The sequence below is a fragment of the Urocampus carinirostris genome, chromosome 3 (assembly GCF_059441175.1).
Source record: "Urocampus carinirostris isolate Australia breed hairy pipefish chromosome 3, RoL_Ucar_1.0, whole genome shotgun sequence".
Taxonomy (NCBI): Eukaryota; Metazoa; Chordata; class Actinopteri; order Syngnathiformes; family Syngnathidae; genus Urocampus; species Urocampus carinirostris.
Window position 1 is genome coordinate 42,370,704 of NC_142351.1, and position 19,307 is coordinate 42,390,010.

General features: G+C 39.1%; 1 protein-coding gene across 4 annotated transcripts in view; it reads left to right on the plus strand.

Moving 5' to 3' along the window:
- The first annotated feature begins 1,177 nt into the window (after positions 1–1,177).
- Positions 1,178–19,307, plus strand: part of mgll (monoglyceride lipase) — a 35,721-nt gene continuing 17,591 nt past the window's right edge. The window contains exons 1-3 of one of the 4 annotated variants that reach the window (XM_088331937.1): positions 1,178–1,391; positions 7,012–7,150; positions 17,167–17,273. In XM_088331937.1, the coding sequence (XP_088188063.1) occupies positions 7,023–7,150; positions 17,167–17,273 (235 nt within the window). In that variant the 5' untranslated portion in view covers positions 1,178–1,391; positions 7,012–7,022. The other 3 variants (XM_088331935.1, XM_088331936.1, XM_088331934.1) reach the window with 3 other exon arrangements.

The window sequence follows — 19,307 nt, forward strand, 5'->3', positions numbered from 1 at the left end:
GTCTTGGGATCAAGAGATCGCAGGTTCGATTCCCGGCTCCTCCGTGTTGTATGTCGAAGTGTCCTTGGGCAAGACACTGAATCCCTAATGCTCCCAATAAGAAGGTCGAAGCCTTGCATGGCTGCATGGCCGCTACTGGTGTGTGAGTGTGTGTGTGAATGGGTAAGTGTGAAGCACATTGTAAAGCGCTTTGGGAGGTCTTCATTGACTTGAAAAGCGCTATATAAATGCAGACCATTTACCATTTATTTATTCCCTTGAGTAGATTGACCTGGGGAATCCACTGCTATTCCTATCAGTGTAGATAACCTGCCCTCAGGTCCCTTTCCTTATTTGGTTAGCCTGTGCCTTGCCATGAACACATTTAATTCTTATATATTTGTTTTCTTTTTATTGTATTTTAATTTTTGTGTTTGTCCGTGTATAAGATGTTCTGGGTTGTTGGTTTTCTTGCTCCAATATTTACCATATTTTAACGTTTTTCACCTTTAAAAGAGTAAGTCCCTGGTGAGACTCAATTGTGCATTAGTCTAGGGTATGCATGTTTTGTGTCCCTTAAGGGCTTTTCTCATTTTTTGCGCACACACACACACACACACACACACACACACACACACACACACACACAGTGTCCCCAAAACTTGTCAGGAAATACTGGAGAGTAGAGCCATTGCTTTCCTTCACTACCAGAGACAAACTTCTTACATTTTTAAACATTTTGAAAAAAACCCAGGGAGCCACCGCGACTAAGGCAAAGAGCCACACGTGGCCCCAGAGCTGCATGTTGCTGACCCCGGGCTAGGGTTTACGGTTTGAATTACGGGTTAGGGTTAAGTCTGGAGTTAGGGGTAACGTTTTTAGAGTTTCAATTTGTTGTTTAAAAGTGGTTTGGGCTTCATGTACGGTTTTGAAGCATTTTTAGGGGTTTTATCTAGGGTTTCAATCGAGGATGTTGACTTCAGTGTTTTAAATCAGATAAGACAATGCCACAGGATAAACACGTCAAAAACACTTAAAAGAGGGAAAACAGTTTAAATAAGCATGCCATGATAAATAGACAAAATGTTTACAAAGTAAAGCTAATAAAAACTTGATTCGGTTTAATTAATGATTATAAAAATCAAGAATATCTAAAAATTCAAACCCTGACTTGCCGGACATGCATCAAAATGTTCGAAGTTCGTGTGCTTGGGCGCGCACATGCGAGCACTTTAGTTGCTTGGGATCTTGCCTCCGGCTTCACTCTGTCCCTGGTGAGTGCGGCGAAGCAATCACCCGAAAGCAGTGGGGCAACACTGACTAGATCAATAAATAAAAAGAGACATCGACAAAACGGACCGGGGCGAAAGACGTTCGTCAAAGAATCCGATCCACTTCATTGCAGCTTTCAGGTGCATATCAATTTTTTTCCCCTTCTTGGATCCACTTTGTAATTGGGGCGCTTTGATTTGATCTCGTGGTCTCTTTGAATATGTCTTCCTTTTAAGTGTACAATGCGTTAGAACTACAAAAGTTGCAGGTATGGAACGTATTCCATTCATGCTGAAAGAACACGATGGTGTCATAAAGGCGTTAAAAACGTCACATTGCACTTGTTGTGCTGCAAATGATTGTGTGTGCGCGCATCCTCAGAAACAAGCAGTCTGCAATGTCTTGCGCGACGTGTAGAGGTACGTTCGGAAAACTGCCGGAATGTGATCAAAACCAGCATGCAATATGCACCGTTTTGTATCTTGCAGCGAGCATCTAACGGTTTTGCGTTCTGATGTTTTCGTACGTGCAGCGAAGACGTGTTTTGCATGGTTGTTGTTGCGCACCTTCGTCAGGTAGGACTAAATTGCAAACATGCTTACTGTACTCCGGTTTGCACAGTGTCTGAGGATATATACACTTCTGTCTGGGGATGAAATCTGATCTCTTGGTGGGAATAGCTTTACACGCGCATAGCTATTTTTAACCAACCACGCTGGGCGCCTCATTGTTTTTTATTTCATAGCTTGGTGCAATTTTACCTTGTCCGCCAGACGTGAATGGAGCTGCTCTGGTTGTGTTAGAATTGAAATTTGAATTCGAGTTGTCTTTATTGCCATTGATAACATTGAGATTAAACATGGCGAGCCAGGATAAACACGCGACATAGATTTGAAAGAGAAAATTAAGAAATAAAGTATATCGAGAAAAAAAATCTGAGTTTTGGCTTCTTGTTAGGCTTTTAAAGTGTTTTAAGGGTTTTTTTTCAAACTCTGGTTTCAGCTCAGGGTTCGGGGGGGCCAGATACGGCTCAACTCTTCCCTATATCTGGACCCTTGAACTAAACCATAGACTAGTTTGACGTGCTTTTTTTGGCCAAAACAACAAATCAAAGCCGGGGGCTGCTTTTTCTTTTGTAACAAGATTTTCACCAATGACAGCATCAAACTCTTACCACTGTTGTATCAGTGATACAGTTCGCATGAAAAAAAATGGGGTTTATCTCAATATCACAGTATCTTCACTACAAGAGACAACATTTTGTATGCATTTAATGCTTAAAATAGAATAGAAGAATACACTAGAATTTATTGTCATTGTAACATGTGAAATGCACAACAAAATTAACATTCCTTTGTGGTATCGTGACTATAAATACTGTAATAATGAGATATGATCACCTGCCTTTTCGCAACTCCTCTATAACGCTGATGATCAATTGCTCTGACAACCAAGCTGACCTTGGACTTTTTTTCTGTAAAGAACACGCAGACCATTGTTTGGTTATTTATTTCATAAAGAGTATTATTAGTTATTTTTCTGACTTGTTCTTTAAAGAATCCAGAAAGGGTATTTGAGTATATCTATCTACCTTGGTCATATCCTTCAAGAGGGGTGACCGACAGCAAGACAAACACATACAAGAACAAAGAAAATAAAAGGGAGGGGTGGGGGGGCGAAAGCAAAAAACACACACAAAATTTTTGGGACCATGGCCAACCCAACTGCCCAAACACCCTAACAAGTTAGGCACCTCGGCACCTAAGTTGGTCATGCTTTCGTCCCTCCAGATGAAATGGGACACCAGAAAGCGGCCATGTCACTCGGGTCAGGGTGACACAACACACTCTTTTGTTCAACAGCAGGGCCCGACAGCTTTCACTGGTTTACCCCTGCCGCATCATACGGGTGCCCAGCCCATCCTTAAGAACGCGTCCACAATCCCACTATCCTTTCACAACACCTCTCCACTCCTTTCTATCACCCACAAGAGCTCTAGCTTCCATTATATTTAGACCTCTTTCCTGCAGTGCACTCATAACACCATCCATCCACGTCAATCGTGGCCTTCCTCTTGGTCTCCTTCCATTGACTTCTGCTCTGTAGATCCTCTTCAACATTCGCTCCTCATCCATCCTCTCCATGTGTCCAAACCAACCAAGTACTCTCTTATCAACACGCTTGCTCAGTTCCATGACTACTCCAGTTCTTTCTCTCACAATTTGAGTATATTTGAGTATAACTTTCTGGAAAACAATACATTTTTACATTGAGTCACTCTGGCAATTGCCACACTTTTTCTGTTACAAACTGACCCGGCCCCTCATCAGAGAAGGGAATACGTATGAGCCCCACAGGAAAAAGTTTGAGGACCCCTGGGTTTGGGGCTAGGTTAGAGGTCAGGAACTTTTTAAGGGTTTCAATCTGAGATGTTGACTTCAGTGTTTAAAATCAGATAAGACGTGATGCTACAGGATAAACAAGTAATTAACTCTTAAAAGAGGTAAAAAGGCAAAATATCTACAAGGGATCAAGATGTCACAGGTTCGATTCCCGGCTCCTCCGAGTTATATGTTGAAGTGTCTTTGGGCAAGACACTGAATCCCTAATGCCCCCAATGAGCAGGTAGTTGCCTTGCATGGCTGACGGTTATTTAGTGTGTGTAAAAGGGAAAGTGTGAAGCATGAAGCACATTTTAAAGCGTTTTTAGAGGTATTCATTGACTTGAAAAGTGCTATATAAATGCAGAACATTTCCATTTACATTTACAAGGTAGAGCTTGGAGACTGGTTTCATTTGTAAGTGTATTGTAACAACAATAATGCAATAAAAAATAGCGGCAAAAATGAAAATCCAAAAGAAGTCAAGAAACAAGACTTTTGTACGACTTTAATAACTATTTTGTTACACCGATCTCGTCTTTCCCCTTTTAGCTCTAATCCAGATAGTCTCTGTCACTGGTAGCAGATGATAATGTTGCGAGTAGGCAAATAACGAGAACCGCTACTCTGAAATCGTTTCTGCATATCATACGAAATTATGACAGTTTCTGTTAAAACCATCTGAAATACAGATTATGAGAAGATTAGGTATGCAAAATGCTGCTCTGCTACATATAATAAGCGTAGTACGGAAAGAACTATGATGCTGAATAATGGTGTTGTTTATTTGGTAAATAAAATAAACTTGTTTACAAGAATTGTCTTTGTTTTTGTTCTAAAAAGACTGTCTTGTGAGTCAATTTGTGTTGCTGCAAATCTCATTGCACTAATTTTCATTGTACTATTGTTACGATGCACTATTGTTTCATTGCACCATTGTTATAACTTTGCCATTCTCTAAGCTAACTTGTAAGTATTTTATTTATCTCTCCTGACAGTCTTTAATCCCTTTTCTCTTTAAGACAGGGGTGTCCAACTGTTTTCAAGCAGAGAGCTACTTTTTGTCATTTATTAGCGAAAAAGGCACCCAGTTTGATATACATTTCTAAAATTACAACTTATTATCAACCCTGACCATCTTTTATCGATTTTTGTCTTTATTACATGTTTATCCTGGAGTGCCATGACTAATTCCGTTGCATGCAGTTTCACAATATTGATATCAATAAAGACAATTCAATTCAATATAATTTGCTAAATTAGCTAGAGATATTTTCTTTCCCAGGGCCATCGCAAGCACACAAAACTGTGAATTGATTGTATGTTCCCCATGTTTGGAAAACAATACTTTCATATAGTATTTCTTTATTCTTATTCTTGCACAATGTTGCAATTAATGTCTTTGCACATTTTTTGGGACTATTTTCTTATGCACTTACAAATTAGTCCATTCTACAAGCACTTTATTGTAAATACTGCCGTTCTATCCCAATATTATTTTTATTATTATTCTTTTTTTCTATAAATCTTTTATTTCATGTTTACCCTGGAGAGCCTAGTCTAATCTTTTTTCAAACTATGTGCTGATAGTAATTACAATTAATAGACATCGTTCCATTCTACTCTATCATATTCTCTTCTCATGTTATTACTATGTTGTTATTTTGTTACTACCAGATAAATGATTGGAAGTACGGTTAAATAGAAAAAATATGGAAAATCACACTGACCCAGTACTGGTGAGCTATTTTCCACTTGCACCTTAGCTGTCCTTAGGGGGCACGCTGGTCCCCGTGGGCACTATGTAAGAGACCCCTGCTTTAGAGTTTAAACGGGTGCTTGAAATCGTTGAAAAAAAATTGTGTTTTAGAGGGTTGAAAAGTGCTTGAATTTTGGGTGTAGTACTTGTAGATGCTTGAAATTGGAGCAAGGTTTCTCAACAAGTTTGCTTAGAAATTACGCAAACACTGCTTTCTGGTGACTTTGTTTTGCCATTGCATTTCTTAACCCCTCGTGATTAACGGCAGCTGACATTAGTTTGTATGGCATTGTCCTATGAAGTGTCATCACCCCCTATTGGTCACACCCAAGAGGACAGGTCAATTATAGACATTTATTTTGGGCCTTGAAAATATTTAAGGCAGTGTTTCCCAGAGGTAAATTGTAATGCAAAGTACTTCCTCCAACTGAAAATGTAAGCAACATATTTCCATAATTTTTACCCAAAACCTGGATGGAGAGGGATTAGTTTCAAAAAACCAAATTTTTGCCTTTTACTCTTGATGAATGCACACACAAGATTAAATATTGCAGGTCTAGATATATCTCTGTATTTCTTCTTTTATTGGTACTGTACTGCAAAAATTGGAAAATTGGCTTCAAAAGTCTAAAGTGCTCGAATTTTGCCATGAGAAAGCGTTACGAACCCTGTTTATAACATGTTCACTCTTGTTCCATACAATGTTTCACAACGCTGATATAAATGACAAAAAAAGACAATTTAATTGAAATGCGCGTTGCGTTTGTAAAGGTAATTATCGCTTAACTCACTGTGCCAAAGATGAGTTTTAACATCATTGTTTGATGTTGTCATTTTTCATGTTTATTATTCTTATTTTATTTTACTGCTCCTGTTTAGAGACACATTTTGCTCAACATTTCTCATGGCTCCTGCAAATTTGGCATATAAATGATTTCCTCAGAATTAACTATTTTACCCTAACCCACTCAATGCCAAAGATGAATGTTCATGTCTTTTATATATTTTTGTAGTTATTTTTCATGTTTTTACTGTTGGTCTTTTCAGACTAAAATTATTTTTTTAACAGTTTTTTCCTGATTTTCCATATAGGTAATGATGGGAAGTATTTCGTTGGTCACAGAAAATGAATTAAGTTCTTTACTTGAGTACTTTGCATTTAAAATAGGTTGACAATGAATGAGTTAGGGAAATTGCAATCATTAAAAAGGTAGCAGCAATTGGCTGAGGTTGACAGATATGCGTAAATCAACTGCAAAACAGATCTAATTAAAAATAATAATGAATGAGAAACATTGCGATACGTGACCAAAATGAACCATTTTCTCCATTTGGATTCGTCGAAATAAAAGGCACATAAGGTTTTGAAATGAAAGTTTTATGACGTCATCCAAGCTGTGACTGTGCGTGCGGACGTACACGCGCACGCGGAGCTATAATATGAAGGCGGGCAGCGATTCCTCCATTTTAAATGAACTCTTTTTATTAGCGAAAACGTAAACAAAAGCCGACGAGCTATGAACGCCGCGGCTGCCGCGACCTGTGTCGTCGTGGCCGGCCTCGGGTGCTTCCTGTACGGCTGCGATATCTTATTATGGCCGCTCCGTGTCTCTGTGACAGAGCCGACCTCCATGCCCGAGGCGGGGGCTGCTCCCAGGCGGAGTCCGCAGGGAGTTCCGTATAGCGACTTGGAGCACATCGTCAACGCCGATGGACTGCACCTGTTCTGCCGCTACTGGGAGCCACTTGGCCCGCCAAGGTCAGTCGGTTAGTGACGGGGGGAGGGGGACGTTGTGTGGAGGCACTCTGTTCTAAATGGTCTCAGTCTTGTATACATGGATAGATATATTTAGATATATTCAGTACTGCCTCAGACCATTTGAATATCGCGATGAAGTTCATTTTCTGTAGTTTGTCAATATTTCTGATGAGTTTAATAGCCTACTAGTTATCATTTTTCATGATATCCTAATATTTGGAGGCAGGCTATTTGAGTGTATGCAATGATCTGCAATATAAAAACAATACAATATTTGTATTGATAATGAACACTGACATCTTTGTTTTTATTACAACAGAACTTTATCACAATGTTTCAATTTTTCTGAGATAGTTGTTTGTGTGTGTGTGTGTGTGTGTGTGTGTGTGTGTGTGTGTGTGTGTACATATGTATAATATATAATTGTGTTATACTGTATATGTATTGCATTATATATTAACATGTCTGATATATGATTGTGTTAATTTCCTAAACAAATCAATTGCTAATACTGTACTATGTAACAATAACTAATAATATTTATTTCAAAGCGCCTTTCAGGACACCCAAAGAATGCCACGCTGAATAGTCGGCCCTCACACATTCTCAGCTTACCAAATCTGGCCCGCTTTCTCCAAAGTTTGGACACTCGTGGTCAAAGACCTTCGTTAACTGCCAATTGTGGCACACATATTTCCACGGTTTGGTCACCTGTAGCCAGTGGTAATAACAGTCTTAATAATTTGAAACCTAGACATACCAGACAATTTTGAACAATCTAGTATTTTTTAAAAATACAATTAAACCAACAAATATTTTGTACAAAATATTGCAAATTCCTGCAAATTTCTATATCATTCGTGCACTATACAGATACCTTTAAATTGGCTTCTTAATTGGTATTTAAGGGTGGTCTGAGGCACGATGGGAATATCTCGGGTGAACTACACAGATTGTAAGAATAGTAGTATGTACTTAATTGTACAACAAAGCTTATTAAACAAAAAAGAAAATTCTGACCATTCTGAGTACTTTCCCTGCATAGTTGACTCCATTAAAAACACAAAAAGAACTTAAAGTGACATTGTGTATTATTACGCCAATTAGTGGTAAGAAAAGATAAATTCCTAAAATAATATTTGGAATAATAAGCAATAATACATATACTATCATATAAAGGTACATTGGTTTTAAGTTCTGGATGGTTCAAGCAATTTATATTTATTTTACATAACATGAGGCTCACCTTGAAGAAGGTGACATGATTGCCTGCCATCTTGCTGCTAGCGGTACCCCCAAAAAACCAAAAGCTTGACAGGCTGGCAATAAAGATAAATAGTGCCGTTTGGTCACTTTGACTTTGTAGTTTGTAATCGTATGCTTTGTAGCAATGGTTTTCTGTTCCACAACACAATACAGTGTCATCTGGTGTCCCGTTGAGCTAAAATAGACATAGGTTAATGCGTTCGGGAGAATAATTCAGCAATACTGAACATCTTTAATACCGGTGTTTTAATATATGTTGGTATATGTTATGTGGCTCATCATTTTTCTCGATGCTACGTCACACACATGTGCCTGTGGCAGAAAAAGAAACAGATTTCACACATAAATTTTGTGCCAGCGCGTAATTGAATGCATCGTGAAAACAAAGATAATGTGACAGAGTATGCAGGCCCACAAAACATCTGGAGTCAAGAAAGAACCGCCAGGCAGATGTTACACTTTCTCACATCTTTGCAGCAGTAATTAGTTCTCTTGATGTCTGAATAATTACTGCAAACAGTAAAAACCATGCATATGAAAACCATTTATTCCAGCATTTACATTTCTGTCAACCGTTTCATCACCCACTTGACAGAAATGTCAATGCTGGAATAAATGGTTTACATATGCATGGTTTTTAGATACTTGGGTTGTGATGTGGCTGCAGTTGGTGGAATGGGGTGCGAGGTATTGCACAGAGTGAATCAAGGAAGCAAGGTTTTGGGTGCTCTGAAGGGAGTGATGAGCAACAAAAGTATGAGTATGGATGTTAAGAGGGGACTGTATGAGAGTGTGATTGTGCCGACTGTGTTGTATGGTGCAGAGACTTGGAGCCTGAACGCAGATTTAAGAAGGAAATTGAATGTTTTTGAGATGAAGTGTTTGAGGACTATGTTGGGAGTGACAAGATTGGATAAATTGAGAAATGAAATTGTGAGAGACAGAACTGGAGTAGTCATGGAACTGAGCAAGCGTGTGGATAAGAGAGTACTCGGTTGGTTTGGACACATGGAGAGGATGGATGAGGAGCGAATGTTGAAGAGGATCTACAGAGCAGAAGTCAATGGAATGAGACCAAGAGGAAGGCTGCGATTGACGTGGATGGATGGTGTTATGAGTGCACTGCAGGAAAGAGGTCTAAATCTAGTGGAAGCCAGAACTCTTGTTGGTGATAGAAAGGAGTGGAGAGGTGTTGTGAAAGGATAGTGGGATTGTGGACGCGTTCTTAAGGATGGGCTGGGCACCCGTATGATGCGGCAGGGGTAAACCAGTGAAAGCTGTCGGGCACTGCTGTTGAACAAAAGAGTGTGTTGTGTCACCCTGACCCGAGTGACATGGCCGCTTTCTGGTGTTCCGTTTCATCTGGAGGGACGAAAGCATGACCAACTTAGGTGCCGAGGTGCCTAAATTGTTTTTGGGTGTTTGGGCAATTGGGTTGGCCATGGTCCAAAAACTTTTGTTTGTGTTTTTTTGCTATTTTTTCCCCTTTTATTCTCTTTGTTATTGTATGTGTTTGTCTTGCTGTCGGTCACCCCTTTTGAGGGATATGACCATAGAAATAGAAATTTCTGTCAAGTATCACCTAAATTTTGTTTTACATCAGCATGCTTAGGGACGGTGATTTTTAAGTCTCATGTTTTATTGTGTGTACAAATGCACAATCGCAAAATCCATATAAACACATTCAGTGCCATTCACAACTATAAAAGTCAAACCTCTGTTTTTACTCTGAAATAGGCTGGAAGTGGAGGAATTCAAAATAATTCATAAAGCTGACAAATATTTTTAAAGAATCTCATCATTTTGTGTCGACGCAAAACAAACTCAAATTTTGCAACCTGCTGCAAAGAACTATACAAATGTGACCACTAAGAAAAATTGCTCATTTCGAGTTCTGTGTATTTTAATGGTTTGAAACCATGCCTTTTTACAGCACATCGAACATTTAAGTGCTTGATGGCTGTTGAAACATAAGGGTGGTAGTTAAAAATAAACCAAGCACATATTCTGCTACGCTGCAGTGCAAACACTAGAATGTTTAGGTCCAACAGTAAGTCATTAGTCAACGACAGTTTGAACAACGCTGGTTGTAATATGTTCAAGAATTTCATGTCCTTTTAAAAGGTTTTTATTGGTCCTTGATCACTCTCTTGCTCCTACTCTCTCTCTCATTCCTATTCATTCCCTTTCTCTCCCTCTATCACACATTTAGCTAATTTATCGCTCTCTAATCTGGACCGGATTAAAGAGCCCACCCCTGAAATATATTTTTGGGTGATATATATATATATATATATATATATATTCAAAATATAATGCGCACCGGAGTATAAGATAAGGCGCATGCAATTAACACTACATTGAGAGCTAGGGCTGCACAAAAAATAAAATAAAGTACGGAGATTGTGCATTGATTGATCAGTCGAAATATAGTGATCGCACTGCAAAACGTCGCAAAACTTCGGCGGCATCTAGATTCGAACACGAATTACGGCGCGGAGAGCATTATACCCCATCCACCAGGGGTCGGGCACCTCAAGTGCCGCATGTCCGAGTGACCTGGTGGTTAGGATCCGACACTCTCACCTACACTATCCGGGATCGGTCTCTGTTGCCACCACTATCATGCAAATGTAGTCAGTGATACTTTTCCACTGATCAGTAATTGCACAAATATGGTAGTTTACCGATATGCATTTTCAGTCGTATCCTTATATACGGATCACCATTGTGAGGCGCAGGTTCAAATTTCTGGCGATTCATTTTTTAAAGTTGCCCGGTAATATATATATATATAAGGAACAAAGCCCATGTAGACTGAATGAATTAGAAGGGGGTCAAAGGTTAGTTGCTTCTCAAAAGCCTCATTTTCTAAAACTAGGAAATGGGTGAAAGGGTAGAGGGTAGGGCCAGCAGCAATGATTGACAGAACCTCCAACAGATGTCCTACTAAGGCTTTGAACTCTCAAAGAGTACTCTCAAGTTGTATGTGCACGCTGGGTTGGTGGTGCCTCAGCTGCTTTGATGACACGCACGCTGCATAAACTGGTCACTGTGTGTACACTTTTGTAAAGTGATGGCGTCTGGCTCGACTTCCTTCCTTTTTTTGAGTTTGTGTTCCCTGGTGTTAGTGTATGATATCAGTCTGGATTCACAAGCAACCTAGATTGACTGCTTGTCGGTAATGCGGAAAGTGGTTGCAATTGCTTTCATGTCTGCTGAAACGAATGGAATTCTGTCTGATGTCTGAAGTTTATTAGAAAAATAATTAAATTAAAAACAGTATCGACGTCGTGAAAGATTGTATGCAACAAGATTTGACATGGCACTCTATGATAAGCAATATAATAAAGACTTTAAAATTCAGGTCACCTTGTGAGATTGAATTACAGTAATCCTCTTCGCTCCTCTAGAGTAGTTTTAGGTTCACTTTTCTCATTTCCATTTGATCACTTGTTCAGATGGCCCCTCTGTCATTCACACAAGTGTTTCCCCATCGTATATAGCTCTATATTAGGTCAGTGTGTTGTTCGTTCAATACCAAATCGAACTTTCCTTTGTAGAAGTGATTGTGAGCAGTTACATTAACACGGAAACACCTATTTATCATTATTTAAACAACACATTTCCACCGAGCATGACCCTCAAAGTGCTTTTTGACTATTCTCGTATCTTCTGTATGCGCAGGTCGTACTCTGGGTTCAGTTTCTTGAGCCATCAGGGAAGATGTGTGTCAATAATAGTGCAAAGAAATAAAAGTGCATCGTAACAGCAGTGTAATAAAAAGTAGTGCAATAATATTTAGCAGCAACAGAAAAACAATTATCAGCATAAGCGAAACCTTACTTCAACTGCAATTTTTTAGGTAAATTACAGCTTCCTCTGATATTAGACTATCATGTATACCACTATTGTAAACTTGTTTTCGAAAAGTAAATGTAATTGGTCTACATTTATTTAGCGCTTTTCAAGTCAATGAAGAGCTCCCAAAGCGTTTTACAATACTAAATAGCAGTGGTTTGCAACTACAGTACCTAGTCCATTTGCTACAGGGCTGCACATAGAGTATATTAAAAACATTTTTTTATTGTTGATGCCTTATTCGCGTATACATGCATTCTTATTATTTGATCGCATATGACAAAGGAAAAGGGCTTTCGATTTTTTTTTTATCATCACGCTATTCTTACGATGCCGCGTTGTACTATGTTGTAATGGAGCATTATGGTAAAGAGTTTAGCCAAAACAAAGTTGTACAATGTTCCACGGTGAGTAAAAATATTGTGATGATGAGATAAAATCCAACCCCTCTTTATTATGTCAGCTAGATCCCTATTAGTCTGGTGGCTTGGTTTTATTCCTTTTATATTTATTATTACTACTACTACTACTACTACTACTACTACTACTGTTATAACTACTGTTATTATTTGTCAGATTCGCAAGAATAGAGTCAGACATTAAACCAATTGGACAGATTTGTGATCTTGGTTTCACAAAACTTCAGTTGAAACCCTTTGTTATGTTTTGATTTGTTTCACTTTCATCTACAATGTTAAACAAATATTTTAGGTGTTTTTTTTTAAATCCTATGGTAGTAGGGGCACCACATCCTGTGGTGTGTCTTGGGCAAGTACAGCCTGGTGGCGCCTATCCCTCTCCAGGTCAACATGTGTTACTAAACCTAAATTATTTTCTGGATATTTTGACTTGTCACATGACAGTGTTCATCATATGGTCACCAAACTAATATGTTTAAATGTCATGCGCAGATGTTTGGTGCACCATTGAGCCTTTGTTGAAGCCTCCAAATTAGAACTCATAATCTTATTTATCAGACCTGAATGGCATTTGACTAAAAAGGCTCTGGGGTAATGACATTATGGAACACCAATGCTTTTCTTCTCACGCTTGCATTCATTCAAAGTGTGATTCATCATGTGGGTTTCTTTTGTGAAATGTAATCATAATCCAGTTAAGATTGCAATTACTGGTTGGTTGCTTAAGGTTTGCAAAATCCTGAAATCATTTTCAGGCAACTCAGCAGTGCGCATCAAACAGATTATGCTACGTCCTGTGCTTGTTTGGAGTAGCTTTGCACATGCAGGGAGGTAGGACACTGGTTAAGGTCTCATTCGCGCTCTCTCTCTTCTAAGTCGTTTTGGTTCCCTCCCTCTGTTTTCACAAGGCCTTCTATAATCTTTAGGGTCTTTTGTTTAGCCAATTTAAACTTTGTGGGAGACCAGTAAAACTCCCTAGAAGGGACACAATGGATGTATGCCAAGACTTAATTATACAGTGGAGTCACTTAACTCATCGCCTTTTGAAAACCATTAAAAACGGTTCTTCATTGTCTATGGCAGTTAACATAAGAAAATGACACATAATTAAAAAAAGGCAAGTGAAGAGTTCCGAGATCAAGTCTTTCTCAGGTTTACAAAGTGTGGTGGCAGAATGCTGACATAAACCACTGTGACATACTCAAGCATAGTACAATCCCAAAATCCCTCTGGAATCTCAGGATTCCACACACGCCTCTCTGATGACCAATGCCTTTTTGAAAAGAGGGTCAAGTCACATTTTTTTAATAGCCCTTGATCACAAAATGTCTCAAAAGACTGCACAGGCCACAATTACACCATCCCCTGATCTGAATCCGACACGCGGGTAACGAAAAATTCAAAACATCTACAAGGAAAATATGAAACCTTGAGAAGGGGCCACACAAGTGGTAATGCCCCTCAAGAATGTCCAGGTTGCAATAGATGTTGCGTGCGGTAACAATACACAAAATGTAGTGAACATCAATTTTAAAAAAGTTATATGTAAAATTGTCCAAAAAGTCCATGACAGCACCGACAGTTTCCCATCTCTGACGGCCGGTCGATGCAGATGATGACATGCTTCAGGTCAAGGTGCTGACTCATCCCGATACGTCTTTCTCCCTCATTTCACCAGCAACCAAGCAGCCGGAATGACAGGATAAGAAAAGTATGAGGTCGGTATTAATTATAAGATATATAATAGGAGTCTTAGGTTTAGATTTAAAAACTTCCACTGAGGTTGCAGATCTCATCTCTGGAGGCTGAGCATTCCACAACACCGGGGCCCGGATGGAGAATGAGCCTGCAGATTTCTTCTTGGCTCTTGAAGTTGCAAGTTGACCAGCATTTTCCGAGCTGCGTTTCCGTGCAGGAATATAGGGGGAGATCAAAATCAGAGAGATAATATGGGTCAAGTCAATGCAAACATTTGTATGTTCGGGCCCGGTGCTGTGGAATGCTCTTTCCCTTGAGATTCGATCTGCAACCTCAGTGGAAATGTTTAAATCCAAGCTTAAAACACACTTCTATTCTATAGCATATGAATAACCTATAGTTTATGCTGACAATGTCTGTGTATCATTTGCCCTCATGTTGGTTTTAGATCAGGGGATGGTGCAAATATAGTCTGTGGTTTGCAATAATCTGTGGTCTGTGCAGCCCTTTTGAGACTCTTTGTGATTAAGGGCTATATAAATAAACATGACTTGACTTGACTGGTAAGAGAACCTTAAATTCACATGCTAAGTAGACCAGGAGCCGGTGCAAGTTAGATAATATTGGAGTGATACGGTCAAAAGGTGATGGACTGCTTGAGCATGCCCACCAAACTAAATCCTTCTGGCATACTGCGTTACTTTGTGGTATACTGGGAGCACGGCAGCAGACAAGAAAAGCATACATAGTAATCAACAAAGCCAAAACGATCAGTGTCTTCTCTCTGCCTAGTCTTAGTGACAATGCCGGCTTGTGATACCGAATTTTAAAGATTCTTCTCACCCGGCTCACCACCTCTTTGACCTTTTGCCTTCTTGGAGGTGCAAAAGGTACCTTAAGACAAGGACAAACTGGCTCAGAGACCCTAAACAAGCTCGAAAAACTGAAAATATGTATTTTGCAATTTATATGGGATTTTTTGTTGCTGCTAAACGTCAATGCATTACTTTTAATTGCACTACTTTTATAACCAGGGCCAGTCTTTTATCACTATGTTGCAAACATATATTTTCCTATTTATTCTGACAGTCCTTTATCTTTACTTCTCTTAAAAATCATTATTACATGTTTACTTGGAGTTCCATGTCTAATTTTGTTGCATTCAATGTTTTACCATGACAATAAAGACTTCTTTTGAATTGCACATCTCTGGGGCATCTTCAAATGCAAAGCAGCATAACGTCTTAATTGCAATCTTTGATGTCATCATAGAGGAGTAAAAAAAGACACACTAATTATCTTGTGAACCCAATGCCCAAAGGATGTACTGTAATATGTAAACAGCCACAATAAATGTTTGGTTTTGGCCCTTTTTACTCTGAGGTGCAAATAGAAAATAAACTTTAGTGATTAAATTATCGACCAAAAAAAAACCCTCATCAGGCATATATAAAGGTCACTTAATTCAGTTTTCGGGAGTAAAAGTGTTGCAGATGGTTTATTGTTCATTGTCTTTACAGTCAAACCAGATTAGCTGCATTAATCTCTCTCAGAGTTCAAATCTTGTATTAGACCTAGACAAAAGATGCTATTCACTCCGACTGCAGTATGCTCGCACACACAATTACCCACGCTTGTTCATTCTGAGCTAAGAAGAAGAGTGAAAGACTTTATGAGAAAAAAAGCGAGGAGGCTTTATTAAAGTCAAAGTTATTGGTTAACAAAGCTTGATGGTGAACAGTTATTGTTGGCTCCTTGGAGTCATTGAATGCATTTATGGGGTTTATTATTTAATGTACTACGCATAGGTTCTCAGCACTTGTTAAAGATTTTCTGACTTGTTTTTCAGTCTATTACATTACACAACTCATTGATTTTATTGTGGTGACTGACCAGGGAGAGACCTTCTCTTTACTGGATTGTTTGTTTCCGTGTTTTTGGATTTAAAGTTTATTGATTATATTGTCAAAGATTGCACCTGTCTGTGAACCCTATTATTGTTCATTCAAGTCAACTATAAATTGTTACATTCATTTGTGCCTAACTGTGTAGCATACAAAGCATCATATTGCTCCATTTACAAATATGAACTCTGGGGTATTTGCCTTTAGCTGTCCATAATAGCTGGCTCTATTTAGCAATACACAAACGCCAGATTGTACACTGCAGACCAGGGTATGTATTCAGCAGGGATATGAATAGTGCTAAATCTGGTTTGACGTCCCCCAATCTTTCTCCCCGCTCATCTTCACTGTTGGTGAACTTAAATCCAAACCAGGGAATTGTCATACAGCACGTGCTAGTCAATAGACAGACGCATGGAACACTTTGTTAAACACGCATTTGATCCAATACAGTGGTTCTCAGTTGATCTGACTTTAGGGCCAACCATCCCACTTCACTTACAAGCTGTGACCCACATCAAGTAGAATGTCCACCTCATGAATTTATTTAATGAAAGGATTTTCCAGATTGCCTTGGAAAACCCAAGAACCCTTTTTTTCTTTGGCAAATTATGACCCGTGGGTTCTCCAGGGTTAAAATCCACTGTTAAGAGTGTTATTGACCCTCAGTTATTTTATTTTTCTAAGCAGTATTTTGACCTACTGAGAACCAGTCTGCGACCAATTTTTGGGCCATAACCAACCAGTTGAGAAACACTGATCTAATGCATACGTCTTCAGAATTTTATGACCTGGAAGCAATGTCACACAAATAAGGGCAATATGCAAAGAACCTTGTTTGCTCATGTATTTTTTTATGTCTTTTCAGGGCACTGGTATTCATTGCCCACGGGGCCGGGGAGCATTGCGGCCCTTACGATGAGATTGCTCAGAGACTGAAGAAGCTATCCCTGCTGGTGTTTGCTCATGATCATGGTGAGACACAACTGCACTTTTAGTATCCACTTCACATATGCTGGATGTTGAGCAGGCATTCCTAGAAATCGGAGCTCTTCCGTTTGAGCAAGACTAGTCCACTTTTTGTTTCTATCCCTGCTCTTTGACATAAACTTGGTGGAAATCTGTCTTCTTTTTTCCTACTACTGCTGGACTACAAACAATAATAGTTTAAGCGCTTTGTAAATTATTAGTGGACTTCATTACAAAATATGCGTAATCTTTTTACTGTAAGTTTTTTTTTGGGGGGGGTCGGGTGATGTGCTTTAAGATGTTTTTCTTTGATAATTATGGACCTTAGCTCAGTGATGGAAGCAGCAAAATACATTTACATTTACATTCATCCTTGGCTCTTTTACCCATCAAAGTGAAGTCAATTCAAGGAGACAATATAAAAAAATTTAACTTTTTGAGCTTTTGGCAGTTTTAAAATGCTCTTTACCCAGTAAAAACTCAGTCAACGTATTGTTTTGCTCCAATCATCCATCTGTGAGAATTCACTTGCATTCCAACCTGCACCCTCTCACTTCTTAAAATGGATACAACCATGGGTGCTTACACTCTGAGTTGTTTTCTCGGATATGCTTATGATGACATTGTGTTTGTTCTCAACAGGATGACTTTCTTTCACATGGGAATCTTTTCCACAAAAATAACTTTTATTTTATGAAACAATGGATTAAGTCATGTTTATTTGAATAGCCCTTAATCACAGAGTCCCTGAAATGATACTTGTCTATTAAAGTTCATGGTTCGTTAATCCCTTCTTGGCCTGTGTTGTTGGTGTGCCACTAAGGACGCATCTCTGGACAGCTTTCTCCACTGCTGAGGGTTCCTGGCCTGTTTTGGGGCCATGGGAAAGTTGGCACCAGTCCATTCCTTGGTGTTGTCGGCCAAATTTCTTATCCTCTCCTCCTGAACTATTGGACTGTGCCCTGGAGAATGATCTTAGCCAGTATTGATGATCTTGTGACGACACCATACAACTGCATTATTCGTCTCCGCACAGTTGACAAATGTCCAATGTGCCCTCTGATGGCGTTGTGCACAGTTTTGTTTGTCACATGGGCTAAGTAGCTGATGCCTAAAAGTTTCCCACAGCATCTCTTCTCCATGGCCTGGATTTTCCTTTCCAGCTCTGCTGTAAGAGTCCATGTAGCGCAAACATAGAGGAAGATGTGAGTAACCAGAGCTTGCATGAGTCTGATCTTTCATTTCACCACCATGTTCTTGTCCCTCCTTTTGGGTTTAACAATAGTGGATCGAATTGCGGTTTAGCGACCAGAAGCCAGTTGATGGTATCAGCCTCTCACTGAAGGAAGCCGCAACAGGTCTGGGTGGATGTTTGGTGTAGATAGCAGAGTGTGGTAGTCTATTATCAACCTGTGGGCTATGGGCATTCCTTTTCCAGGCTGTTCTGATAAGGGAGACATAATTTCACTTGCCTGCTAAATCTAACCTTTTGATGTTAATCTTACAGAATAGCCTAGTGCTTATATCATCATGCTACACACCATGTCATTGTCCCGAAACATTTATTTGCGCGTTCACATACAACGTGTATTTTATTAAATAATTCAAACTCAAAATAAAGGTTATTGATTAAAGAATGAACTAAAATCAGTCATGTGTATATGCAGTGAAACATTTTTAAACAAAATATAAAAAGACCTTTAAGTTAGTTTGCAATCTTATTTTAAAAGAAACATATTCTTTCCATTTAAAACAAGTGCTTTAAGACAGTTTTTAATGTCTTTCAAGAGCAGGGGTAAGGAACCTATGGCTCGCGAGCCATATATAGCTCTTTTCTTGAGTACATAAGGCTTGGGGACGTAATTGATACCATGCAAGTTTTGTCCATTTCACTTCTACTTCGCTTATCTAAAGTCAATTTTATCGCATGCAGAGGCTGTTAGTACTAAACCCCCCTGACTAGTATATATATGGTGCATTTCTAACAACAGTTTACAGCTATTGTGCCACACCAACAAACTCCATTTTGACTGCACAACG